General features: G+C 53.7%; 2 protein-coding genes across 5 annotated transcripts in view; one reads left to right on the top strand and one right to left on the bottom strand.

Annotated features, from left to right (window-relative positions):
• The window catches only part of Scyl1 (SCY1 like pseudokinase 1), a 13,773-nt gene extending 2,091 nt beyond the window's left edge, over window positions 1-11,682 (top strand). The window contains exons 6-17 of one of the 2 annotated variants that reach the window (XM_038332901.2): window positions 3,513-3,671; window positions 4,035-4,142; window positions 4,626-4,739; window positions 8,090-8,245; window positions 9,161-9,349; window positions 9,465-9,540; window positions 9,781-9,945; window positions 10,136-10,275; window positions 10,813-10,881; window positions 10,972-11,178; window positions 11,263-11,323; window positions 11,413-11,682. In XM_038332901.2, coding sequence (XP_038188829.1) covers window positions 3,513-3,671; window positions 4,035-4,142; window positions 4,626-4,739; window positions 8,090-8,245; window positions 9,161-9,349; window positions 9,465-9,540; window positions 9,781-9,945; window positions 10,136-10,275; window positions 10,813-10,881; window positions 10,972-11,178; window positions 11,263-11,323; window positions 11,413-11,537 — 1,569 coding nt within the window. In that variant the 3' untranslated portion in view covers window positions 11,538-11,682. Of the gene's footprint in view, window positions 1-3,512; window positions 3,672-4,034; window positions 4,143-4,625; window positions 4,740-8,089; window positions 8,246-9,160; window positions 9,350-9,464; window positions 9,541-9,780; window positions 9,946-10,135; window positions 10,276-10,809; window positions 10,882-10,971; window positions 11,179-11,262; window positions 11,324-11,412 lie in introns of both variants that reach the window. The other variant, XM_038332893.2, reaches the window with a different exon arrangement.
• On the bottom strand, window positions 11,574-27,167 carry Ltbp3 (latent transforming growth factor beta binding protein 3). Of its 3 annotated transcripts, XM_038332872.1 has the most exons (28): window positions 26,492-27,167; window positions 23,701-24,030; window positions 23,349-23,551; window positions 23,079-23,184; window positions 22,806-22,898; window positions 22,529-22,651; window positions 22,003-22,161; window positions 21,726-21,911; window positions 20,990-21,006; window positions 20,841-20,913; window positions 20,605-20,703; window positions 18,285-18,410; window positions 18,060-18,191; window positions 17,835-17,963; window positions 17,490-17,612; window positions 17,224-17,346; window positions 16,205-16,327; window positions 15,884-16,003; window positions 14,534-14,662; window positions 13,940-14,107; window positions 13,745-13,828; window positions 13,397-13,525; window positions 13,172-13,309; window positions 12,945-13,085; window positions 12,635-12,796; window positions 12,478-12,558; window positions 12,262-12,393; window positions 11,574-12,165 (listed from the first exon to the last, which is right to left on the bottom strand). In XM_038332872.1, exons 1-28 carry the CDS (start codon window positions 26,811-26,813, stop codon window positions 12,014-12,016), a joined length of 3,903 nt encoding a protein of 1,300 aa, XP_038188800.1. In that variant the 5' UTR covers window positions 26,814-27,167; the 3' UTR covers window positions 11,574-12,013. The 3 variants fall into 3 exon arrangements, with proteins under 3 accessions (XP_038188800.1, XP_038188809.1, XP_038188801.1); XM_038332881.1 differs by lacking the exon at window positions 12,945-13,085; XM_038332873.1 differs by lacking the exon at window positions 16,205-16,327.

Genomic DNA, 27,167 nt, shown 5'->3' with positions numbered 1-27,167 from the left:
TTCAAGGAGCCTGGGGCAGAGTTTTTTTTTTTTTTTTTTTTTTTCTTTTTCGAGACAGGGTTTCTCTGCAGCTTTAGAGCCTGTCCTGGAACTAGCTCTTGTAGACCAGGCTGGTCTCAAACTCACAGAGATCCGCCTGCCTCTGCCTCCCGAGTGCTGGGATTAAAGGCGTGCACTACCACGGCCCGGCTGGGGCAGAGTTTTTTAGTTCAAAATGCCTAGCACAGCCCCCCTTGGTAACCGTGGGAGTCCTACTTTGCTTTTTGTTGTGATGAAACTCCATGACCGAAAGCAGTGTGTTGAGGGGAGTGCTTCTCTGGCTTACCCAATCACAGTCCATAATGAAGGGAAGTCAAGGCAGGAACGCAAGCAGGGGCCGTAGAAGAATGCACTTTAGTGGTTTGCGTCAGTTTGCTTTTTTGTTACAACCTAGGACCACCTGCCCAAGAGTCACTGTCCACAATGTGCTGGGTCCTCCCACATCAATCATTAATCATGAGAATGCCCCCAACAGGCAATCTGATGGAGGTATTTTCTCAACTGAGGTTCCCTCTTCCCAGATGACAGAAAACTAACCAGCAAGTGGGAATTGGCTCTAGGACCCCTGAGAATTGACAGATGCTCTAGTCCCTGATATAAAAAAAAGTCATAGTGTTTGCATGTAATTTAGATCCTTCCATAATCCTGTGTGTGTGTGTGTGTGTGTGTTAAATACACATGCGTGAGGAGCTGTGTGCTAATGTGCAGAAGCCAGAGGAGGATATCAAGTGTTCTCTGTTATCCCTCGATGCTATCCCTCGATGCATCATTCTCATTGCTCGGGTCTCAGCCTGGAGCCAGTAATTTCCAGTGATCTCCTGTTTCCACCTCCACAGCACTGGTGACAGGTGTGTGGGGCTATGCCCAGCTTCTTGCATGGAGCTGGGTATTTGAACCCAGTTCCTCATGTTTGCACAGTAAATACTTTTACCCACTGATCCATTAACCCACCCTGTCCTTCTCTATTGTTCAAATTTACCAGTAGCTAACTTATTAGCCCCTTATGCGATATATGTGCCATGTAAATAGTTACTAAACTGTGATATTTGGGCAAATCATGGCAAGAAAAAGTAGGCTGTATGTTTGTGGTACAGACAGTTGTTTCTTTCCTGATGCTTTGGTCTCTGGTTCATGAATCCACTCATGGTGGAGGCAGACAGAGAGGGCTGCTGCGTAGAGTTGAACTCACAACAGACGCCCAATGGCTGCTCCAGCAGCTCCATATCTGCGCTGTTGATCTTTCCTCATGGCGCTACACAGTGCTAGAGAGCGAGGAGAGTCCAGTCTGTCCTCAAGGACCCAGCAAGGAACAAACAGAGCAGCCCTCCCCCCCTCTTTGGAAGCTCTCATTACAGGAGAAAGACAGGAAACGTTAATGAGAAAACCTATGCTCTCTGAGTAATCGCTGGAAGAAAATGACAGGGTGTTCTGAGGACCCCCTTGGAGAAGAGAGTTGGGCTAGGACCTGAAAGGCTCCAAGGTGGGAGCCATCTGGAAGGTGACTTGGGGAAGATGGCCCCGGAAGAGAGAAAATGAGAACACATGGGAAGGGGACACCTTCTGCTTCATCTCTGAATCTCAGCACCTATATCTGGGCAAGGCAGAGAGTCACAGCATCCACCAGCTCTTAGGGGCATCATAGTGACACGGGACTGAGGCTCTGCTCTGACCCAGCCTGAGTCAGGGATCACAGAATCAGGAGCTGGGCAGAAGGCTACAGACCTTGAAGGTTCAGAGTTGGGGTAGGCAGTAGGGCAGGAAGGACTATATCTTCTCTTTTTTGAGGCAGGGTATCACTATGTAGCCCTGGCTGTCTCAGAATTCACTATGTAGACCAGGCAGGCCTTGAACTTGCAGAGATCCTCCTGCCTCTGCCTCCCTGAGTGTTGGGACTAAAGATGTGATCCACCATGCCTAGAACCAAAGTTTTGGGTTTTGTTTTTTGTTTGTTTGTTTTTGTTTTTGTTTTTTAAAGACAGGGTGTCTCTGTATAACAGTCCTAGCTGTTCTGGAGCTAGCTCTTGTAGACAGAATTTTGGCATCTTGAAGAAACGCCTGGAATTGTTGAGCCCTGATGCGTCCTGGCCAGTGTGGGGGCAGCAGGAATGCTGTTCCATGGCGGACTCTGCCAGGCCACCTGTCCTCTGAGAATGAGCTGTTTCTGCTAACCCCTAGAAGAATGTGGGAGTTTGTACCAGGGCCTCCTCTTCCTGCCAGTGGACTGTGACGAGAATTACTGTGACTCCCTGGAAGGGTGGCCTTGGCTGTGATTTGGTCTCTTTGAACTTCCTCATTTCCAGCGCTGGGGCAGAGCTTGCAGCTCATGCTGGACTAAGCAACTCCCAGGCACCTCAGCATTCCTCATCCTCAGCCATGGTCGCTGGTTCTGGGCTAAGCTACCTCTGTGGGATGGTGATAAAACAGGGCGCAAGGGGTTTGGGGTCATGACTTTTCATATGCTTGGTTTTTTTCTTCCTGAGGCAAGGCCTCACTGTGCCGCCCAGGTTGGCCTTGAATCCTCAATCCTGCCTTGGTCTCCTCAGTGCTGGGAAGGCATGTGCTGCCATGCCCAGCTTCTGGCCATGGTCCCCTTCACCCTCATGTTCCTTTGTGAGTGGGGGAGTGGCAGCATGTTTTTGCACTATGCAAGGTTACAGAGGTTTGTTGGTCACTTCTTAGCTGTGTGTCTTTAAACAAGCTCCTTCTTCTGTCTGTTGCTTGTTGGTAAGGTGCTCATGTTTTCCTGCCTCATAAAGTTGTGCGAGGGTTATTTGAGATGCTATTTGGAGGGTTTCGTTTTCAGTCTGTGCTCAGGAAATTTGTGCTGTGGGTTTGACCGCCTCAGGTATTAGGAAGACTATGGGGTATTGAACGTTTGGGCCCAGGTCTAGTGGCAAACTGTGCCTGTTCCCTGACTTCTTCTATGGCTCTCCAGAAACTCCACCCAGTGTGCCTAGCTAGGCCAAGGCAAGGACCAAGTAAGATCCTTCCTGCTTTGAGCCTCAGTTTCCTCATGTGGGTTGTTGTGAGCAGCAGAGGACATGCTGATGAAGGGTTTAATCTTTCTAGTTATTGTCTACCCTACAGGGTAAGTGACGGGGTAGCAAGGATGGTCACTAGAAGACACTGGCTGTGTGCCAGGCATTGGGTGTAAATATATAGCCTTGGCTGGCTTTGAACTCACTGTTCAAAGAGGAGCTCTAGATCCTCCTGCATTAGCCTTCTTAGTGCTGGCATCACAGCATGCATGGCCTACTGGCTTGCTGGCATTTTCTGGTTGAATCCTCAGAGTGGTGGTAGAGTTATTATACTATTTTACAGGGGAGAGTCTGCCCATGATCACCTGGTAGGTGGAGAGCTGGGCTCCCTAGCATTGCTCCTGTCCCCCCAGCCTAGGTGGCCTCACCCTCGCCTGGGTCTGGAGTGTGTGTGGTGAGGCTGTTTTCCCCTTGAACCCTGTCTTTGCCCCCCAGATCAAAGAGCCAGCTGAGAAGCAGAAGTTCTTCCAAGAGCTGAGCAAGAGTCTAGACTCATTTCCTGAAGATTTCTGTCGGCACAAGGTGCTGCCCCAGCTACTGACTGCCTTTGAGTTCGGCAACGCTGGGGCTGTGGTCCTCACACCCCTCTTCAAGGTAAATGGGGCCAAGCAGGAGCTGTGGGATACAGAGACCTGAATGGATACAGCCCTGGGTGAGAAGCATTCTCAGGGTAGACACAAGCCCAGTGTCCTCTTGACTTAGCAAGCAAGGCCCCTGACAGCGGGAGGGAGTCTGGCAGACTTGTAGCCCTTGGGAAGGACAGTTTCTGTGCTGCCAGATTCCTTTGCTTATAGATCCTTGTTTCAGTGCCTTCCCTCCATTTCTCCAAGCCCTCTCCACCGTCACCTCATTCCTCTCCTGGGAAGTCAGCAGTGAGCCCAGGCAAGCTGAGGGAACCCGTGAAGTTGCCCTAGCCCCATGGATGTGGCCAAGCCCCTCTTTCTACTCCTTCCTCAGGTGGGAAAATTCCTCAGTGCTGAAGAGTACCAGCAGAAGATCATCCCCGTGGTGGTGAAGATGTTCTCATCCACTGACCGTGCCATGCGCATCCGCCTCCTCCAGCAGGTAGAGGCCTCAGCCAGTTTCTGCCCAGGTCCTCCTCCCAGACCCTGACCCCCAACCTTAGGTGGCCGGAGCCTGTGCTTTGGCTATAGAGGTACCCTGAAACCCTTGCCATTGAGTGTTACACAGGTGAAGGGCCAGGAAAACTCTCAGGAGGTGGAGCTGGTCCCAGGGTTCCTTGTAGCCTTGGGACTCTCCAGACTCTGTCACTTAGGTCCTCTAGAGTAGGACACAGTTTCTCCTGTCAGCCCACAGCTGGAGCTGTAGAGTGTTAGCCTCTAGGTTAGAAGGTTCTCATGAGCCAGAAAGACTCTCAGGTAGCAGGGACCAGTCCCTGCCAAATGCCCTTCCCTCCTGAGGACATGTGCATGAGCTGGACTCAGGAGGCTGCCTGTGGCCAGTGTCTGCACTGGAACAGCCAAAGCCAGAGTGGCTGTGACTTTGGTGGGGTGCGGCCATCTTCTCACACCACACCCTGGGCCACAGATGGAGCAGTTCATCCAATACCTGGACGAGCCTACAGTCAACACCCAGATCTTCCCTCATGTTGTACATGGCTTCCTGGACACCAACCCTGCCATCCGGGAGCAGACAGTCAAGGTGGGTGTAGTCAGGCCTAGAGGGCCATCTCTTGTCTCCCAGGACAGGGAAGTGGTTCTCTCCGGAGCACAGGCCTTGGTTTGAGACAGTGCATGTGGTCCATATGTATGCATGCTACCAATCCAGTCCCTGGTGCAGCCTGGAAAGTGGGATGGACTTGGGGGACTCAGCCTGCAATACATTCAGCTGACACGGAGCAGCTCCCCAGGCCTGCCTGACCCTATACTGGGGCACAGCATACACAGACAGTAAGTTCTGTCCTTGAATGAGACAGACAGTGGGCCTGGCAGACGATACACAGATGTATATTTCATCAGAAAGTGAAAGGGGAATATAGACAGGAGGGTTTGTAACTTTAAATTGCCAGTGCCTAGCAACCTAGCATGGGGGCACATGCCTATAATATCAACAATTGGGGCAAGAGGCAGGCGGGTGGCTGTGAGCTGTAGGCTAACCTAGTCTACATAGGGTGTTTGTTTCTAGCCAGCCAGAGATACATATCAAGACCTTGTCCCAAAAAGACCACTTTTTTTAAGTCAGATGTTGAAGCTCACATTTGTAATCCCAGTGCAAGGGAGGCAGAGGCGGGAGGATCATAAGTTCAAGGCTAGCCTGGGCTACATGAAGAAACTGTACCTCAATAAAAGGGAGTGAGTGTCTGGATGGTGGTGGCACATGCCTTTAATCCCAGCACTTGGGAAGCAGAAGCAGGTGGATCTTAGTGAGTCCAAGGCCAACCTGGTCTACAAAGCGAGTTCCAGGACAGACAGGATTGTTACACAGAGAAACCCTGTCTCAAGAAACAAAAAAACCCAACCGCCCCCCAAAAAAAACCCAAAAAACAAACAAACAGGGAGGGGTGGTGTAGAAAAGGAGCTGCTTTGATCTCGTCTACTAGGTGACATGGAGAAACCTGCTCCTTGTAGAAGGATCAGCTCTTGTACAGGCTCTGAGGCTGGAAGTTTCTAGCAATGTAAAGGTATCAGAGAGGGACTTAATATGCTGAAGGGGCGTGGTTGTGGAAGGTGGAGCCAGACAGATAATAGTTGTGGGAGTTGGGGCCTTGTCAGTGTGCCAGGCACCGGGCCTGTTCATTGGGAGTGAGGTTGGAGCTACACTTGGGTTGGGCAGCAGCAGGGTCTGACTTGCTTTAAAAGGTTCATTGTATTCTCGGGGGAGCCCTGACTGTCGGGGAGGATGGAGCTGGGATGCAGCTAGGGGTTGTTGCAGTGCCTGGGATGGTGATGGCAGCACATGGAGAGAATGGGCTGTTCCAAATCTGGGGCTGACAGTGCTTTCTGAGAGTTGTGGATGATTCTGAGGCTTATTACCAAGTGTACTGAGAGATTGAGGAGTGGGGACTGGGCAGAGCTGGGCTGCGATTGGGCAGCTGGGTTTTACTGCCAGGTGGATTATGCACTGGTTGTGCATTGGTAAAGTGCAGGGAAGACTGCTACGTTAGGGTGCATCCCAGGGGACTGTCCTCAGCTTAGTGCCACTGGGACAGAATACCTGGAGTAACCTGAAGAGGAAAGATCTGGGGGTCAGTTTCGGGGCTTTCGGTCCATGGCCACATTCTGGCGGGAGCCATGAAGTGAAGTAGAACATCTCTCCACATCACAGGTGGACAGAAAGAGGAGGGGCTGGGGCAAGTGACAACTCCCGAGGGTACATCCTCAAGGATCCACTGCTTGAACTAGGTTCACTTCAACCCATCAAATTATGAACTTGTGAGGTCAGAGCCCTCTGGATCAGTCAATTCCAGGAAGCTTCATCCTGTGCATTGCTGCCCTGCAGCAGGACCAGCCTCCACTGCATCTGAGAGCATTGCAGGTTCAAACAGCACGCATGCACGTGTGAGCCATGCAGTGAGAGGACTTAGAAGGGCAGGCGTGTCAGGAACAAAAGGAGCCAAAGAATGTGCTTTGAGGTTTCTGACCATCCAGGTCTCAGTGACCAGAGCAGTCCGCTAGGGAAGAGCGTGGAGGTGTCGAAACACCGTAGGTCAGGGGTAGTGGGAAGAGAAGCTTGGCGCTTGTCCTGTGCATTTTTTTTTTTTTTTTTTTTTTTTTTTTTTTGGTTTTTCGAGACAGAGTTTCTCTGTGGCTTTGGAGCCTGTCCTGGAACTAGCTCTTGTAGACCAGGCTGGCCTTGAACTCACAGAGATCCGTCTGCCTCTGCCTCCCGAGTGCTGGGATTAAAGGCGTGCGCCACCACCGCCCGGCTTGTCCTGTGCATTTTTATCATCACAACCTGGAGTCTTCTAGGAAGAGGGAAACTCAAAATGACAACTTTCCTAGTCAGCTTGCCTGTGGGCATGTCTGTGAGGCATTGCCTTCCTTCTGATTTCCGTAATACAGCCCAGCCATCCCTGAATAGGTAGTCACATGTTGCACAAGAAACCATGAACTGGTAAGAAAGAGCCACTTCCTCCTATTTCCTGCCCCCATGGTCCTTTGTTCTTTTTTTTCCGTTAGCTTTTTCTGAGATAGGATCTTCTTATGTGACTGTCTGTCCTGGAACTCATTGTGTAGATCAGGCTGGGCTTGAACTCAGATATAGACCTCTGCCCCCTGAGTGGTGTGATTCAAGGTGTGACTTCCATGCCTGGCTTCTGCCCTCATGCTCTGAATTGTATCCCTGTTCTGACTTGGGTGGATGCTGGATTATGACCTGGAAGCTGTAAAACAAGACAAACCCTTTCCTTCCCTGGTGCTTTTGGTTAGAGCGTTTGTTACAGCAATAGAAAGGGAACTAGAAGAGCCATTACATTTAGTAATTTGAAAAAATAAGTAAATAGACGGGCAGTGGTAGTGTACACCTTTAATCCCAGCACTTGGGAGGCTGAAGCAGGTGGATCTCTGAGTTTGAGGCCAACCAGAATAAGTTCCAGGACAGCCAGGGCTCCACAAAGAAACCCTGTCTTGAAAAAACAAAAAGATAAAAAGAAAAGAAAAAAATAAATACATTTAATGGGTAGGCATGGTTGCAACTCAGGGGAGGTTAAAGCAGGAGGGTTGCAAGTTCAAGGACAGCCTGGGCTACAAAAAAAAAGTTAAATTGAAAATTAGTAAGTTGGAGGTCATCAGTGACCTCAGCATGAATGAACCAGCTCTCAGTATATTGATACATAAGTCTGAATGAAGCATAATGTCGGCAAGCATCTGGGGTCTTGCTGTAGAAGGGAGACGGAACTAAGGGACTCCCTCTCAATATACTAGTTGGGCCAGGACTGGACTGGGCGGGTCTGACAGCTCTGCTCAAAGCCACGGCCCCCTGGTGACTTGTGCACTCTCTCAGGAGTTCTTTCTTGCCCTGGCTCACTGTACCCTCCACCCTACACTCTACAGTCCATGCTGCTCTTGGCCCCAAAGCTGAATGAGACCAACCTCAATGTGGAGCTGATGAAGCACTTTGCAAGACTGCAGGCCAAGGATGACCAGGGTCCCATCCGCTGCAACACCACGGTCTGCTTGGGCAAAATCGGCTCCTACCTCAGTGCTACTGTGAGTGTCCTGTAGAGCTGCAGAAGGATAGCAGCCTCCTTTGGGTCTACAAAGCAAACCTATGTCATTGTTCTCGAGACTCAGCCCCTGAGCTCCATGAGACCTATTGCCTGGGCTTCTTGAAGTGGAGTCAGCTGCAGAACACATAGCCAGTAAGGTGGTAGACCTGGGTTCTGAACTCAGGTCTGCTTGACTCTTACGTCTTCACGCATCACTTAGCCAAAGTCTATAAACTTGAGCTTCTGCCAGGCCTAGACACTTAAACAAGAATGAATGAAAGTTGGGTGTGGTGGCACACACCTTTAGTCCTAGCACTAGGGAGACAGAGGCAAGCAGATCTCTGTGAGTTTGAGACCAGCCTGGTCTACAGAACAGAGTTCCAGGACAGTCAGAGAGCTACACAGAGAAACCCTGTCTCAAAAACAAATGGAAAAATGAAAGGAATGGATGAATAGGATCAGCAGGTAGGGAGGAAAGGAGGTGCATGCCCAGCCTTAGGGTTGCTGCTCTGGCCCTACACCTTGAGGCAGCATGGAACCTGAACCCGGCGATCCAAGAGAGGCCGAGGTACATATTTGTTTAGAGATTCTCTTCCTTTATTATTATGATTAGGTTGGTTTTTTTTGAGGCAGGGTTTCTCTATGTAGCCCTGGCTACATAGAAACTTGCTGTCTAGACCCTGCTGACCTTGAACTCACAAGATCACTTGCCTCTGCCTCCCAAGTGCTGGGGCTAAAGAAGAGCACCACACTGCCTGCCATAGTTCTCTTCTTTTACACTGTGAATGATAGCTCTCATTTCCAGACCTTGGCTCCAGTGGATGGCCCTGTCTTAGGAAGTAAGCTCTGGTAGTTGGGGCCCGTTATTGATTCTGTACATTGAAGAATCCTTTCCCTTGTCAATCTGGGCTCTTAGACTAGACACAGGGTCCTCACCTCCGCCTTCAGCCGGGCCACTAAGGACCCATTTGCACCGTCCCGAGTTGCGGGTGTCCTGGGTTTTGCTGCCACACACAATCTCTATTCAATGGATGACTGTGCCCACAAGATCCTTCCTGTGCTCTGCGGCCTTACTGTGGACCCTGAGAAATCTGTGCGGGACCAGGTAAGGCCCAACCAGGCAGACCCCAGGGTTGGGCTCAGGGATAACCAGTCTCTAAGAGGCCTGGCAATCCTTGGGAGTGCTGGAGCACCCAGCTTGGCCTCTTGCTGCTCTACAGGCCTTTAAGACCATCCGAAGCTTCCTGTCCAAATTGGAGTCTGTATCGGAAGATCCTACTCAACTGGCAGAAGTAGGTGAGTGACTTACACTCGTGTTCTCTCCCTTTGCTATGTCCTTTACAGTCCCCTGGTGTGTCCCATCCCATGGGTGCTTCTGAAAGCTGGAAAAAAAAAAAAAACAGCAAGCAGCTCCCTGTTCCATACCTTGGAGAACTGGGCCTAGAGAAGGGAGGGTTTGCTATGGATCGTGTTGCCGAGCTGGCTCTTCTATCATCTCTCCATGAAGCCTGTACCTGCTTGTCTCTCATTATCCAGAGAAGGATGTCCATGCAGCGTCCAGCCCTGGAGCAGGAGGAGCTGCAGCCAGCTGGGCAGGCTGGGCTGTGACCGGGGTATCCTCACTTACCTCCAAGCTCATCCGTGCACACCCCACACCTATGCCATCTGAGACCACTGTGACCCAGAGACCAGTACCAGAGGGTGAGTACCCCAGGCTCACCGCATCAGTGTCTGAGGGCTGAGAGCCACTGTTGTCAGGCTTTCCTAACGTAGTGGCAGGGACATGAGGCACCTGGTGATGTCTAGTCACTCTCCCTGGTACTCTTTTCCTCTTAGCAACTTGTGTCCTGTCCCAAGATCTCCCCAAGAGTTCAGACTCTTTGTTCCTCAGGAGATGCTGCTCCTCCAGCTGCTGCCCCTGATGCCCCAACGACCTCAGGCCACTGGGAGACACAGGAAGAAGACAAGGACACAGCAGAAGACAGCGCCACTGCTGACAGATGGGACGATGAGGACTGGGGCAGCTTAGAGGTGAGTGGGGCCGAGAGTTCTCCCCAGGGAACCCCAGCTCAAGGCCACAGGCCATCCTTTAGAGGAGTCCACAGATTAGAGTTGGACTTGCCCTCATTGCATGGCATCCTGGTAGGTGAGCTTCACGGATTGGTCATGGGGGCCAGCACAGCCACTGAGTCCCTGTTCAACTCCAGGGTCCCCAAGAGCTGGGTGAGAAAGGAGAGGGTGGGTATGTCTCAAAAATAAAACCAAGGGGGCTGGAGAGATGGCTCAGAGGTTAAGAGCATTGCCTGCTCTTCCAAAGGTCCTGAGTTCAATTCCCAGCAACCACATGGTGGCTCACAACCATCTGTAATGGGGTCTGGTACCCTCTTCTGGCCTGCAGACATACACACAGACAGAAGATTGTATGCATAATAAATAAATAAATTTAAAAAAAAATAAAAATAAAACCAAGGGGCAGCTGAGCCATGGCTAGGAGGGCTCACTGTGTTTGTCCTCTTGAGGGTTGAGAATATTGCTGGTCATGCCTTTCTCCTTCTCACCCTGCAGCAGGAAGCTGAATCTGTGCTGGCACAGCAGGATGACTGGAGTGTCAAGGGCCCAGGGAGCCGAGCTGGACAAGTAGGCTGGGTCCGGCAGGGGATATCTGTGAAATACTGTTAGTCTCTTCACTCTGGTAGCCTGCCTCTCTCCCCCATTGTCCACTCCCAGGTCAGCCACCCAGACCACAGACCTCAGGAGTCAGACTGGAACAGCTGGGAAGCTGAGGGCTCCTGGGACCAGGGCTGGCAGGAGCCCAGCTCTATGGAACCACCCCCGGAAGGCACCCGGCCAGCCAGCGAGTATAACTGGGGTGGTGCAGAGCCCAGTGACAAGGGTGACCCCTTTGCTGCCTTGTCTGTTCGTCCTAGTGCCCAGGTACTGGCCCATTGAGAGCATGGGGTACTTGGGGTGACTGCTGCTGGGAGTTGGCCCCCACTGTAGCCTGCATTTTCCTTTCAGCCCAGGCCAGACCCAGACTCCTGGGGTGAAGACAGCTGGGAAGGCGTGGAGGCTGAGAGCAGTGAGTATTTCCCATGAAGGGCTGGCGGGGGCCCAGGCAGGGCAAGTTCGGGAGCAGGGAGCTGAGACCCTTTTCCTTCCTGATCCCAGGACAGGTGAAGGCAGAGCTGGCACGGAAAAAGCGTGAGGAACGGAGGAGGGAAATGGAAGCCAAGCGGGCAGAGAAAAAGGCCACCAAGGGTCCCATGAAGCTGGGAGCCCGGAAACTGGACTGACATCCCTACCCCCCAACCCCTGGGCACTTCCAATCATTGGAGCAGACCTGGAGGATGTATTTATTGTACAAACCATGTGAGCCTGGTCACCAGGCCAGGCACATCTAGTGTACATAATCAAAGCCACAATAAATTCTATTTCACATCCTGGTTCCAGCTCGGTCGAGCCCCTCCCAAGCTGTGGCTCTTGGTGCTGCTATCCCAACTTTGGATGTGAATATAAATTTGCTTTGAAAGCCAAGAGTAAATTAAAGGGACAGATCTGACTTTGCAGTTTCTAGGGATCTTCCTCAGGGAGGAAAGCAGACAGCACTCTGCAGACAGGAGCACCCTTGGGTGTTGGGGTGCAGGAAGGAGATCTCTGGGCCCCAGAGGGTCCTTGAGTCCATCTCTGATTTGGACAGGAGTAAGGGATGCACTTGTTTCCACTATCAGTCGAAGCTCTCTTGATCACCAAGGTGCAGGCCAAGGTGGCATCAGCGGCGCCGCTGAGGTACACAGGCCCCATGAGGGCGGCTGCGTGTGAAGCCAGCTTTGCAGACACAGCGGAAGGAACCACTAGTGTTCACGCACCGCTCGCTCTTGCATAACAGCCCACGCTGATTCAGCTCTCGGCACTCATCGATGTCTGCAAGGTGGGAAGACAGCTGTGGGCTTAGGTTAAGTCCCAGTGTGGTGTCCCCCAACCCCTGCTCTGCCCTTCTGTCCCCAATGTCTTGCTCACCCACGCAGCGGGCGCGGGAGGCGTCCAGCTGAAAGCCGCCAGGACACTCACACACTGCCCCTCCTGGCCGCGGCACACAGCGGCCGCTCACACAGCGGCACTCATCTGAATCTTCTTCGGAGCTGTCCTCGTCTGTGTGCGTGCCAGAGGAATATACATATCACCACCAACTCCCGCTGATGGAGTCCACACCCCTGAGCCCCTGGCCTCACTCACCTCGAGGAGACTTCCCCAGCACTAGGGGGCTCGTGTCCCAGAAAGAATTGCTCTCACTCTGTGAAGTCGGGCACTGGGACCCTAGAAGTGTGGTAGAGTCAGCAACACTGATTTATGTACTCAAGTCCCTACATCTAGTTCCTCAGGGGTAGCTCACCAGTGCCACGTGGCGGGCACGGTCTGCACTGGGTGCCCCAGCCACGGCCCTGGCGGCAACAGCAGTCATCAAAAGTGAGGGCGGGCCCGGCCAGGGGCCCCATACACATGCCATCCTCTCCTCGCTGGCCCCAGCACACTTCACGTCGCTCTGGGGCATGCTCTGTGGATCAAGACCCGCATCAGCAAGGAGGGAGGTAGGGACTACCCACCTCGGTCCCATCCCACCTGCCAACTGTGGCCCAGGGTAGGGGTGGGGGGTTCCACCCTGATAGGACTCAAAATCTGCCCAGGACGAATGTCGCCCTCACCCGCCTGGCTCTCAGGGAGCTGGCAGTCGCGGCCGGAGGGCCCGGGCACCCAGGGCGGGTGACATTCGCAGCGGTAGGAGCCAGGGAGGTTGACGCAGCGGCCAGGGCGGCAAGCAGCCGGATCCTGGCACTCATCCACGTCTAGGGGGCATGGGGAGTGGTGGTGGTAATCACAGTTGAGTTTGGGCTCCAGCCCCTCCTCCCCACGCTGATCCCCTAGGCCTCACCCATCTCCTCTGGGCTTAGACACTGGCGTTGCACCGGGCTATACTCTGCGGGTGGCGTGCAGGCGCAGCGGTAGCCACCGCGTGTGTTCTCACACACTCCGTTCCTGCAGTTGGACTCGTCCAAGCACTCGTCCACGTCTGCGGAGGGAACGAATGCTGGTGACAGGAGCAGGCCTAGATCAGGGTGGCCACTTCCCCAGGGACACCACTGGCTCCTGCGCTCACCTACACATTCCAGCAGGTTGCCGTCGTAGTAGAATCCCTGCTTGCAGTAGCACTCATAGCCGGGCTGTGTGTTTACACACTTGCCTTCCTTGCAGATCTCTGCCCCGAACAGTATGCACTCGTCGATATCTGTGAGCAAGGGAAGCAAACGTGAGTGCCCAGTGGGGGCTCAGACACCTTGGCTGAGACGCGTGGGCGGGGCTTATCGGGAGAGCTGAACCCAGATTATTGGCTGGAATTATTGGGATCAAAGAGTGGGGTTTACCCAGCAAGTGGTTGACCCAACCAGCAGTAAAACAACCCAAACCACAGTGGGGAGGAGCAGGGAAGAACTAGGCTAGCGCTTACCACGGTGGGCTGGAATGCCATAGCTGACAATGTTGTTGTCCTGTGTGTAGCCCTTTCCATCAGGACAGAGGCTGTGAAACTCGGCTGCAGGGTGAGAGAAACCGCGGGAGGGAACACGGGACTGAGCATGTGCCTGCTCCCTCCTTTCCCAGCTACCCAGAGGGAAGCCCTTTGCTTCCCGGTGACATTCCTGACCTGAGCTGTAGACTGGACAGGGGTAGATTTCACAGTGGTCTCCCCAGCCAGCTCCTAGGGAGCAGCAGCACTCCTGCTGGGTGACATTGGTGGCCAACACGCTGTCGCAAAACACGGTGTCATCGAAGTTAAGGTAGCACTCCTTCTTGTGGTGGGGCTGCTCCACCTCTGCGTAGGGGGTGACAATTCAGGTTATGGAAATAAGCCGGGGCGGTGGTGGCGCACGCCTTTAATCCCAGCACTCGGGAGGCAGAGGCAGGGGGATCTCTGTGAGTTCGAGGCCAGCCTGGTCAACAAGAGCTCGTTCCAGGACAGGCTCCAAAGCTACACAGAGAATCCCTGCCTCAAAAACCAAAAAAAAAAAAAAAAAAAAAAAAAGAAAAGAAAAAGGAAAAAGAAGTTTATGGAGATAGTAGTTTTGGCCTGTCTCCTGTACCCCTAAACTGCACCCACTCTGTTCTCTTGTCACCTACTGAGAGGTCTAGCTCCACCCCACTTCTGGGAATTCAGAAAGGTGGAACCAGGACACATCTCTGAGCCCGGTGGTTGTCGCTCCAAGGATTACCCAGTCTGAGAGAAGGGAAGGGCACTCACCCTCACAGCCATGTTGGTCCTGTGTGAGTGTGAAGCCCTCATCGCAGACACAGACATAGGAGCCCTGGAGGTTCTCACAGGCTCCATGGGGCAGGCACAGGCCTGGGTCCTGGCTGCACTCGTCTATGTCTAGGAGGTGCAACGAGAGCAGAAAGCAAACAGGTTCAGCTTTGGGGAGATCCAGTCCCTCTTTCCCTGGGGTTGCCCAAAAGCCTTACATGGGCTTAGAACCCGAATTTCTGCTTTGTTTTCAAAGCACACACAAGGGACGTCTCCTTGGGTCTGTCTGTGTGGGTAGGTTTATGACGTTGTGACAAAGGCTCACTGCTGCCAGCCTTTGTAAGCCCTTGGGTCCTCCTGGCACGGAATGAACTTGACTCTCAGCCAGCATTTGGAAACCTTCATTCTGTTCCCCCGCTACCTTTCAGTCCCATTGCAGATTTGCTATTCTTTGAAGCAAGGTCTGTTTCCTAAGCTAGTCTTGAACTTGAGATCTTGCCGCAGCCTCCCGTGTAGCTGGGATGACAGATAAAGCCATCCAACCTGGCCCATCACTTTTCCATTTCTCCCAAAATTTTGCTCAAGACAGAATCATTCCCTCTCCTCTAAAACCCACAATGAGAACTTCGAAATTGTTCATCTTAGGGTAGAGCTCACCCATAGCTCCCTGCTGAGAGACCCCCTTCCCCACAGACCCCTGCTGAGAGACCCCCTTCCCACCCACAGCCCCCTGCTGAGGGATCCCTTATGCTTCAAGTCCCAGTTCCCTAGGCACCTCCCTTTAAGTAACTTCCAGACACCTTCACCCTGACCCTGAGACTCATTTCCATGACCCCTTCAATCTAGGATCTCCAGATTACTGCTGAGCTATCTAGTACAGCCTGGGCAAACAGGGGTATGCAGGTATCACTTGGTGGTGAATGTACATACAGGTGAGTTGAAGGGCTGGGCTACTGTATCTGTAAAGAGCTGAGTGGAGGGGATGGAGAGAGAGCTCAGCCTTAAAAGCACTGTTGCTCTTCCAGATGACCCAGCACCCACAAGTCCACTCACAGCCACCTGTAGCTTCAGCGCCCTCTTCTGGCCTCTGTGGGCAATACACATGTGCTGCACAGACAATTCAGGCAAACACATACACATAAAATAAGAGTAAATTAAATCTCAAAAAATTAAAAAGCTGACTGAAAGTTGAACGTAGTAAGCTCGGCACCATGATCCTTGTTTCAGAACAAATGCAAGTGTGAATGGAGCCAGATGGATTGATGGATGAATGGATGAATGGAAAGACCACAGAAAGGCTACAGGGTGCCCTGCCATCCCATTCATGAGCTCTCAGCCACCTCCTCATACCTTGACACTTCCTGCCGCCCACCAGCCGATGCCCCTGGGGACAAAGACATCTGTAGGAGCCATTGGTATTGATGCAGTCACCCCCAATGCAGGCTGCAGGGAAGTCGCATTCATCAATATCTGTAGAGACCAGGGTTTGGAGACTCTCAGTGGTTGACCCCATACACACAGGCTGGAGCCATCCGAGTTCCCTACTCCGAGAGCCCTGGATCACTCCCACAACCCCAAACCACAACTGGCATCTGGGTGGGGGCTGGACCTGGGCAGCAGAGTCCTGGGGTAGGTAGGGCAGGCCAGCGGCCAGGCTCTAGGCTCCCTCACCCTCACAGTGGCTCCGGTCCCTTGACAGATGATAGCCAGAGAGGCACTGGCACTGGAAGGAGCCCGGTGTGTTCGTGCAGATACCATTGCTGCACATGCTCCCAGCCTCACACTCATCCACGTCTGCAGGGCACAGAGGAGCGTCAGGCTGGAGGTGGTCTCGGGCTTCTGGTATTGTTTCCCCACGGCTGCCCATTTGTCTGGAGCACTAGAGCTGAGGCCTAGGGGGCTTCACCCTGCACCCGCATAAAAACCATGTATGGTGTCTAAGCCAAGTGCTGCCAGGATTCCTCAGTCATGTCTGATGCTAAAGAGTGCATTTCTTCACCCACTCACCAAACGGGAGGTGTCCTCTCTTCTCCCAGGGCTTAGAGCCCCAGCTTCTCAGACGCAGCTCTGAAGCCACCTTTCACCCTCCCGACAATTCCTTTGCTCCCATCTCCCGAAGCCCTTTCATAGGCCCCTCTCTCCCCTAGTCTCGGTAGCCATGCAGCCCTGCTAGATGCTATCTCATCCAATCTTCTCTCCCTGGGTCAGCAGGGTCACCTCAACCTCCAGAGCCCCATAGTCCACAGCAGATAGTTCCATATGGGAATTCTAGGCTCCAGCCCGCTTCTCTGGTACATAATAAAGATTACTACAGGGAAGAGGACTAACGAGTCTCTAGTCTGACATCTTTTTCCCCCTTCAAATTAACAAATTTTGCACGCAAAAGTTTCAATCCTCATCTCTTAAGAGATAAGAGATGGCTCAATAGTTAAGGGCCTTTTTTGCTCTTACACCGGACTGGGGTTGGATTTCCAGCACCCACTTGGCAGCTCACAGAGGCCAGTAACTTTTGAGTTCTAGAAGGTCTGGTCTCCTTTTTTTTGCCTTTCAAGGGCACCAGGTTTGTACATGGTGCACATTCATGCATATGGGCAAAACACCCATCTACATTAAAAAAATATCCACCCTCCAAGGCCCAGCTGCTTCTCTGACGACATAAGCCATTGTCTGCCAAGCAAGCTGGAGCTCACCCACGCAACTGCGGCCGTCCGGTGCGGGCTCGTATCCCTGGGCGCACGTGCATCGGAAGGAGCCGGGAAGGTTCTCGCACCATCCTGGAGAACAGGGACTGCCTTCGGAGCACTCGTTGACATCTGCAGGGAGGAGCGCTAGCATCACAACTGTGCTCCACACCAATCTGCAAGCTGCTGGGGGTGAGGCTCCCCTCCCCAGGGCTAGGGGAGGGGCTCTACTCCCAGGAGGCCCGCCCCCCACGTGGAGCCTGAACCGCCCTCACCACGACAGGCCCCGCCCCCCTGGCTGCGATAGCCAGGCTGGCACGCGATGCACTTAAAGCTGCCAGGTTTGTTTTCACATTTGCCATCGGGGCAGGTGCTAGGGTCGCGACACTCGTCGATGTCTGCACGGAAGGGAAAAGGAAGAGGACAGATCTGGGAACAGCATGACTGGTCCGGTGTTCAACATGACAGGGCCTCCCTCTGTCACAAATCGAGGCAGAATGGACCGGCTTGGGATTTCCTGACCCCCGCCTGAGAGGACCATAGATGGGTGCAGGCCTCCCGCCCCCATCCTAGACGGAGGGACAGCCATGGATCCCGCTTCCGTCTGGACGGGTACCCACCTTCACACACTGGCGGTCGGGAAGATTTGAGCCGGTAGCCGGGGTAGCAGTTGCATTTATAGTGACCGGGGAAGTTGATGCAAAAGCCGCCGTCGCCGCACAGGTGAGGCTTGGCGCATTCGTTCAGGTCTGAGCGAAGACAGGGCGTGTGATGGGCATGGGGCGGGTGGAAAAAGCCGATCCCACCCAGGATTCCCAGGGTAGCCCGGGGCTGTTTGTGCTTACCTACGCACGATCGTCCCCCTGCGCCCACATGGAGGCGGTAGCCTCGGTTGCAGTGACAATTATAGGAGCCCCCAGTGTTCATACAGATGCCTCTCCCGGGGCCACACGGCTCTGCCTCACACTCATTCACATCTGGAAGGATTGGTAGGCCAGGAGACATCAGGGGCAGGTTGAGAGTCCCGGTGATCCCCTAACCCCCCCCCCACGCCCATAGTCCTGGCTCACCAACGCAGTAGCGGTGCTGCGGATGTGACCGGTAGCCCGGGTTGCAGTGGCATGAGTAATCCGAGGGGCCAGGCACACACTGTCCATGGCCACAGATATTCTGGTTCAATCGGCACTCATCCGTCTCTGTGGCATGGATGGATCGGGTCAGGGAGATACCTGCATTCTGCCACACCCCAGAGGCAGCTGCTGCTATGCAGCTAATACACCCTCCTGCTCAGGAAGGCTTGGCCACAGAGTGACCCCTGACTGCACACGGTATCTGAATCCTAGGAGTTCCTAAACTTCATCTCAAATAATCCTAATGTCTTTGTCCTAGAAAGTCTCCAAATAGGACCCCTGTGTCGTCCTTGCCTTTCCTGCCACCTTTGTTATTTCCATCCTTAACATTCCAAGAGCTTGACCAGTGTCACCTCAAATCAAACCACATCGCCTAAGTGCCCTTTTTATGTTCTTTAGACCCTTTTCCAAGGGTTTCTGGGACAACCTTCTCCCCAGTCACCTCAATAGTTTAAACCTTGTCATCTCAGGCTTATTAATATCTTCTGGTCAGTGACTTCAACCCCCCCTTGTTCCTAGGACCTGGGTCCCCCATTTTCCAATGGTGGAGGAACCCAACTTGTGCTAGAACTGTGCCCAGATGGTCTCTGGGGAGGGCTCCTCTCACCCTCTTGTTAACTAAGCTCCAGTCCAGTCCTCCTCTCCCCTCTGACCCCCACCTTTCCCATGAAGCCCCGGTGATGCTAAGCGCTGTTCTGTCAAAACAGAGCTGACCAGCAGGCACTGCAGGCTGCTGTCTGCCTGGAGCCTCTCCATAGGCTAACTCGCTCTCTGCCCAGGCACCTTGTCCTCCACATTCCCACAATCCCCAGGGAGCATCCACCTGAGGCCTCATTTCCACTCATCCAGACTCAGGGTCTCAGTCAAGTTCAATGACTGGCTTTGGAGTCCCTGTGTCATAGGTTTGATCCAGCTCCGTTGTGACCTGGGGACAGACTGTTCAACCTCTCTGAGCCTCAGCTTCTTTTCATCTGGAAATGAGGCAAGCATTTGTTGCCTTCAGGATATGAGAAAGTTAAAAGATGTTTGGTTTGTGAAGCTCTTCTCATAGAGCCTGGCGGGGATTGCTCAGTCTGCACTGCAATTATTAATGCTCAAATCCTTGCAGAAGCTTTTCTCAGCCTCTGGCTTCAAGCGGACTGGCCTTCCCTTGGTTCTCTGTGGTTTCTCCCTCCTCCACCAAATGATTCATACTTTTCTACACCTTTGCCCAGACTTAACTTCTCTGGAATGTTCTTTTTTATTTTTTTTCCTTTTGAGACAAGGTTTCTCACTGTAACCACCATGACTGTTTTGGAGCTCACTCTGTAGACCAGGCTGGTTCCAAACTCACAGAGATCCACCTGTCTCTGCCTCCTGAGCCCTGGGATTAAAGGTGTGTGCCACCACCACCCGGCTGGAATATTCCTTTTCTGAATCTACATGTTCTTCCTCTCCCCACTTCTCTTGAATGTCTAGAAATCTTTAAAATGTTACACATTCTTTCTCTCTCTCTCTCTCTCTCTCTCTCTCTCTCTCTCACACACACACACACACACACACACACACACACACACATACACACACAAACCACATATTCACACACCCTACAGTTTCTTTTTCTTTTTTTTTTTTTTTTTTTTTTTTTTTTTTTTTGGTTTTTTCGAGACAGGGTTTCCCTGTAGTTTCTAGAGCCTGTCCTGGAACTAGCTCTTGTAGACCAGGCTGTCCTCGAACTCAGAGATTCGCCTGCCTCTGCCTCCCGAGTGCTGGGATTAAAGGCGTGCGACACCACCACCCGGCACCCTACAGTTTCTTATTGTTAGCTAATATCTCAACCTTTAGGCTTCCTGTCTTCTCTCTTACCTTTATGGGTAGCATTTATGAGACACGCTAGACTTTAATTATTGATCTGCTTTGTAGGTACCACATGATAATCCAGGCTGACCTTGAACTCTAGGCAATCCTGCCTGCACCTCCTGAATATTGAGATTATGGGTGTGAGCCACCAGATCTGGCTTGATCAGTTTGCTTTGTTTGCGGTTTATTTTGGGAGGCACATAGTAGGCGCTCAATAAATATAAGTTGAAGGATGGATACTCTCAGATTGAGCTGACTGTCATACTAGCAGGCCCACTGGAAGGCAAAGTGGAACCTCTGCGGCTCACTGGAACTTCCCAGCTCCCAGCTCAGGCAAGCGCTAACTTGTTAGCCACGGAAGTGAAGGAGGAGGAAACTAGGTGTGCAGCCTACTAGGATGTGACCTGCTGGCAGGCCTTACCTGTGACCTGAGTAGGGGCGATCTCCACTGCACTTCTAGACGGGGACAATTCTGGCAGAATCCGGTGAAGGGTAGGTGGGGAGGGGCGAGAGATCAACTCTGCAGGCAGAAGGAGGGGCTTTTCAGAGAGCAGGCCACGCCCAAGCTCCCCCCACTCCGTACTCACTGTAGCCACGCCCACACCTCCCAGTGACTTAGCTCCCGAGAACCGCCCCCACTTTCAGTGCCGGGCTCACCTGGGTAAGGCCGGGCAGGTGACATGGTGGCAGTGGGGTGGCTCTGCTGCACCGATCGCTCCTCGCTCACTGGCTGTGGTTGATAGTAATATAAGCCCTCCTTGCTTCCTTTGTCTCCCTACCCCCTCCACTTGGGCTCCTATACTCACGGGGTCCATGGTCACGCCTAAAAGAGAAGATGAGATATTGAATGTCAGGATGGGAGGTGAGAATCAAGGATCAATGGCTAGGGCTGTATGGCTAGCGGAAATCTCTGAGAGTTCAAAATTTACTCCTTTAGGTCAAGGGTCAAAGTTTAGATCCTGGGATTAGGGTATGTTTGCTTGGTGGTCGTGGTCTAAAGAGCATTGGTTGGGCTAGGTTTGCTTGTTTGTTTTGTTTTATTTGTTTTCAAGATGGGGTTTCTCAGTGTAGCCTTGGCTGTCCTAGAACTCACTCTGTAGACCAGGCTGGCCTGGAACTCCCCAGTGCTGGCATTAAAGGTATGCACTAACCACCTAACAGCACTGAGCTAGGTTTGTACAATGCTGGAGTAGGAGGTGATAGTTACGGTCAAACTGAGGCTGAAGGTAAGAGGGTGAGGTCTGGGGTCAGTGGTTTAGGGTCAGTGGTTTAGGATAGGGAGTTAAACCTTACATTGGTGGTTTAAGACCTCCCTAGTGCTGTGACCCTTTAATACAGTTCCTCATGTTGTGGTGACCCCCAACCATAACAATATTTTGTTGCTACTTCATAACTGTAATTTTGCTATTGTTATGAGTCATAATGTAAATATCTGATATGTGAACCCCCAAAGGGTCACAGCCCACAGGTTGAGAACCACTGCCTTAGGAGGTTAGGCTGTGAGTTTTATCTGTAGATCTGGAGTCACGGATCAAGTCAGACCTCTCTCTTCCTCTGTGTCTTCAGGTGGTGGTGCTCTGCTGGGGCTCTCAGGGAGCTGCTGGGGTTTGGGTGGTCCATCAGGGTGCAGAAAAAGGGAGAAGTCACTTTCACCCTGGATGGTGAGCGTTTGGTGGGAGGTGAGGATATGGTACCCCTTCCCAGCCGGGCAGATCTCCTTGAAGGCTGCTGTGGTCAAGATGCAGACACAGCAAGTGAATTTCTGGACAGGTACAGCTTGCCCCCCACCCCGGCTACCCCCTATATGCCTCTGACTTACCTGTACCATCTGCGGGACAGCGCTGGCACCGTGCACCCCAGGCTTTTCCCACACTGCAGCAGCAGAGTTGGCGGGTCAGGCGTGTGGTCAGAGGATGCTGGCACTGGTGTTCGGTGCTCACCAGGCGGAAACACAGGCTCTTCTCCTCTGGTTTGTCGGCTGCAGAGGTGGTGGTAGAGGCCAGGACCTGAACACTGCCCCTCTCAGCCCAGGTACTCTAGACCCTGCTTCTCTATGTGGCCACGACCTCGTGCGATTTCCTGACACCTGTGTGACCACTGACTCCTGATTTGAATTCTGAATTTCATTTGTTCTTCTCATCAAACCAGTGACTTACAGGTCCCTGATTTCATCTGACCTCATGTGAGCTCATCACTGATTCTGTGTGCTCTGGGTCTTGTTGCTTCTGCTCTCAACCCCTAACCCACGTGGATGTCTTCTGACCTCTGACCTCTGTCTGCTCGGAGCTGTTTCCCTCCCATCCATGCCTTGTGAATTCCCAGGACCAGGGGTCCCCACATCTTACCAATGCACTGTGTCCGTGAGGGGCCCAAGCTATGACCGGGTGGGCAGACACAGCGATAAGAGCCAGGGTTGTTGAGACAGTCTCCATGGCGACACATGCCGGGCATTGCGCATTCATTGATATCTGTGATGAGCAGTTTGATCATTGTAGCTGGGGCCATAGATGGCAGCAAGCTGCTCCACACACTCGAGGGTTCTACCTTAGTTAGACTCCTTTCTCGCTCACCTTGGGACCCTCCCATGACCACCTGCCCACCAGAGTCTCCAGCTGACCATACCCTGGCAATGGGTGCTGTTGAGCCTCTTGTAGCCTTGAGGGCAGTCAGCACCCACCTCCCCACGTACAGGTCCTGGCTTCTGCACCCCTGTATCTGCAGAGAAAGGACAGACACAATAGCCACAAGATGAAGAAATACTGGGGGCCTGCAGGAGAGAGGAGGGGAGGGGAGAGAGGATTCGGTGGGCATAGGGTTGGAGACTCCTATGGCAGGGACGGGAGAAAGAGAGCTGGGTCACCCTATAGGAGATGCTGCACTGAGTCAGGCACTCACACTGAAGCTGTGGGCATTTGTGGCACTTGCTTTGTCCCCAGGCAGTACCGATGCTCCCACAGCAATCTTCCTGCTTGGTGAGGCCAGGCAAAGGGTTGCTGCCACACTAGAGGGAGGGATGTGGTGAGGAATTAGAGCACCCCTCCCCCATTTGCCTCCTTTCCTGAAGCCCCTTTTCTTTTTCCAGCCCTAACCTGTGACACTCAATTGCATGCTGTCCTGATAACAAGAATGACCCTAAGATTGACAGGGAATAGTGGATTTACTCACGGGCTGCTTGGGCAGTGTATCCTGGAAGCAGCGGCCCAGTGGCTTTTGGGTGGGTGGCCTCGGGTGCGGGGGCTTGGGATGTGGCAGCAGGTGCTGGGAGGAGGCTGGGCCTTCTGCATTTGCCCCTTCTATACGGTGCACCTGAACTGAAGCTTCCGGAGGGTGATGGACACGCACGTTCACCACGGGGGGCGGAGCCTGCACTGGGGGGGCGGGGCGCGGTGGCCTCAGGGCTGTCCCGCTCCTGGAGGGTCGCGTTGCTGAGCTCCTCCAGGGCCTGGCCCGCGCCCAGATCCGGCCACCCTTATTGCCCGCCCGTCTCAGCACCCTCGGGTTGCCCGTCTCCTAGTACCTTCTGCTGAGATTTGTCCTGGTCCCAGAGGCACCAGGAAAGCAGCATGTTGGGCAGGGGGTCCCTCCCCCTGCCCGGGAGGATCCGCGATCACCTGCACCGCGTAGATGGCGTGTTTGCTAGCCACAGACTCGCCTTCTGGAGCAAGGGGCGGCAGCGGGCCCGTGGACATGGCCCCAGTCCGGGCCAGTCCCGGGCCTGAGCTGCCGGTGCCGGCTCCAGTTCCTGCAGCAGGCACCTGGCAGAAGCGCCCCGTGAAGTCCGGGGGACACAGGCACTGGTTTCGGGAGGAGCACTGGCCACCGTTCATGCAGGGTAGAGGGCACACCACTGTGAGGAGGAGACAGGGGTCAGGGCCTGGTGGCTCTTCTGTTCCCAGGCCATCATCACCCACATCCTGGCTCAACTTCCTTGCCACGTATTGGCTCTGCCCAGTTGGGAAGCTGACTTTTTTTTTTTTTAAACAGGTCACACACATGGAAATAAATGGCCTTCTGCAGGTCTCCAACACCTTTCTATCTAAGATGGATTCTGGAATCTTAAATTCCAGGCTTAAATCCTGGTCATATGTCCTTCTGTCTCTGAGCAACTTCACCCGCTTATGCTTCTGTGCCCTCATCCACAGTGATGCTCCCTTGGAGGCAATGGCTATACAGATGCTTGGCCCAGTGTGGTACATTGTAGAAGTGACAGCTAAAGCTCTCTCTTCAGTTCAGGTCTCAAAGTCTCTCCCTAGTTCATCCTTACCCCCTCCCTCCATACGACTACCCTATCCCAGCTGTCAGTCTCTGACTGCACCAGGATCTGGCCCCTGAAGCTGTCAGAACTCAGGACCTCTATCCTGCTGGCTCATAGCTGGGAGCTCAGACGCCAATCCTCCCATTTACAGCCTTTGTGGTATCCCCTGAACTCATCTCTGGTCCCCCTCAGGGCTTCTGCATCTCTCCCACTCAGTGTGACTGGAGAAACCTGCCTCAGGCAAAGTTCAAGCAAAAAAGGGCCCCACCCCTTCACTCTTCTTGCTCTACTCCCTGTCTGAACTTTTGAGGCCACGTTCCAGAACCGTTTTTCAGTCCAGCTCCCTCTGTTCTTCCCTGGACATCCCTGGCCCAGGCCCTACCTACCTCATACTAGTGTGCCAGTATTTTCAGGGCATTCTCTCTACCTTTCCTCCGGTTCAGAGCCCTTCACAATTGCTGCACGTCCACATGGAACCCTTCTGGACATTTCTCTCCCAGGAAGGAGGCTTCCTCATTCTCCACCCCCTGCCCAGCCTGGCTGGCACTTTGCTGGGTTGTCGTCATACCTGCCTCTTCCACTATAGAAGGTGTTTTGGAGGACAAGGCCTTGTGATCCTCAGCTCTGCATCCCAGAGGAGGTACAGGGGTCGAGGAAGGAACACATCCTTCTAGTCTTGTATCCCTGAATTCCATCTCCAGCCCTCTCCTGCCTGTTCTCTGGGGTGGGAAGGTGGCCGTGTGCTCATTCCTGATCCTCTGGGTGGACATGGAGCATCCTAGACTAGCCCATCCCATCCTGCACAGTCTCCAGAGGCCAGGCCTCGAGGGCAACAGAGGTGTGTCCTGGGCCAGAGGAGGCAGGATCCTCTCCTTCCTGCCTTCCAGTGAGTCACCCTGCGTGGTGAGAGTGACCTCTCTGTGACACCCTCCCACTGTGGCCTGGGCTCTGAGCCTGGGGGATGTGGGCAGCATGGAGAGACAGCAGCCTGCACAGGATGACCAGGCAGGGGCCTGTCACACACAGATTCACTGACACAAATACAGGCTCACTGTGTAAACACTCCCAGACAGTGACTGTAGAAACACACCCGAGACTCACAGAACATGAACTGAGTGTGCCATGCCAAAGCCTGTGCATGCCCCTGTACACACACACACACACACACACACACACACACACACGAAACACTTGACTGGGACTTCTTTGCTCTGGAGCTATGAGTGAGCACAGGAATGTGTGAGAGGGGCTGTTTTCCTGGTACCATCCTGGGCACGGCCTAATTACCCTGTCCAGGAGGGTAATTACTGCTGGGACACCTCCCCCCTGCCTGGCCCGCAGGGCCCCAGGGGAGGAGTCTGGAGCCCCAGGCCTTCTCTTTAGAGATGCTGAGGAAGGGGTAGGCTCTAGGCTGACCAGGAGGTCCCTCAGCCTTGGGGTGGAGGCAGCTCTGGGGCCTGTGAGGTGTCTGGAGTTTATGGGTGATATAGGAAATGGACTAGCTGATTGAAGATGCAAAACGACCCCTCTCCAGGCCCGTACCATTTCTTAGCACCCCACTAATGGCCTCAAAGCCTTTCCCCCTCAGATTTTGCCAATAACTAACTCCCTCACCCCAGTTCTGACCTTAGCTCCTCCTCCCAGAGAACACAGGTGTCTCCTTCCACCATGCCAAACTAGATAGTTTAAAAAGATTTCTGTTTCTTAGGAAAATGTTTATCCGCTTCTCTGGACTTCCTACCCCTGTTCTCATATCTCCAAGCCCCTGTCTGCTCCCTCCTATAACTGAGCACCTCCTAAGAAGCCTGTGTCTTCCGGGGCCCCAGCTCAAGTCTCAACCCTAACCCAATACTTAAAAGTCCAGGCTTCCAAGCATTCCCTCAACTCTGGACTCAAGGACTGCAGACTCTCAAGCCCTGGTTCCCAGATCTCCAATTGCTATACTCCAGCTCCCCATCTCTTATGCTCAATGTTCCACTCCGCTTCCTGCCTGGTGCTGTAGCCTGGCCTGCCCTTCCCTATGGCCCCAGCCAGAGCCCCCCCCGGCCCTCACCCACGCGGAAGCCAGAGCCGGTGAGCGTGTCGGTACTGTGGCCGTTCTCTCCGATGAGCGTCATATTGGAGCCCTGCTGACAGCTGTCCCGACACTGGCCCTTCAGACAGGTCCGCTTGCAGATCACCGGAGCAAAGACCACCTTGAAGCGCTCGCGGGCCAGCGCCCCGCCCCCGCCCGTGCCCCGCTCTCCGGCCGGCCCCCCCTCGGCCCCGCCGCCCGGGCCCAGCAGCGCCAGCAGCAGCAGCGCCAGCAGCCCCGATGCCCCGGCTGGGCGCATCGCAGGGGCCAGGCCGCGGGCAGCCCCTCGGGGCCCGGGCATCCGGGGCCACACGACCCCGGGGAGGTGACGGCAGGGGGTGCGAGCCCGGGCGAGGATCGAGAGCTGGGAGCCCGGGGAGAGGGCTGCAGAGGGCAAAGCGGGGTGGTGGGGGAGCCGAGGCCGAGGGCAGGGAGGGGATAGCAGGAGCGACCGGTATCCCCGCTGCGAGGGAGTGAGATGGAAGCTGCACTGCGGGTAGAGCGAAGAAACTTCCCTGGCAGGGAGAAAACCCAACCAGGCCCCGAACTGAGGCAGGAGCGAGGAGGCCGGAGCAAGTGGAGGCGGAGAGGAGGAGCGAGGGGAGAGGAAGGCCGGGCGGCCGGCCCGCTCCGCGCCTCCCCCTGGCCGGGCTCC

The sequence above is a fragment of the Arvicola amphibius genome, chromosome 1 (genome assembly GCF_903992535.2).
Source record: "Arvicola amphibius chromosome 1, mArvAmp1.2, whole genome shotgun sequence".
NCBI classification, from domain to species: Eukaryota; Metazoa; Chordata; class Mammalia; order Rodentia; family Cricetidae; genus Arvicola; species Arvicola amphibius.
This window is presented reverse-complemented; position numbering and strand designations above follow the sequence as displayed.

Bases quoted from the DNA above. Each gene is read 5' to 3' on its own strand.
- Ltbp3 (XM_038332872.1), bottom strand. From the start codon at position 26,813: ATGCCCGGGCCCCGAGGGGCTGCCCGCGGCCTGGCCCCTGCGATGCGC. The intron at 20,704-20,840 runs GTGAGCCCGGCA...TTCTGCCTGCAG, and splicing joins ACCTGCCCGGCCTTACCCAG to AGTTGATCTCTCGCCCCTCC. The intron at 18,411-20,604 runs GTAAGGCCTGCC...TCCATGCCACAG, and splicing joins CGCCCCTACTCAGGTCACAG to AGACGGATGAGTGCCGATTG.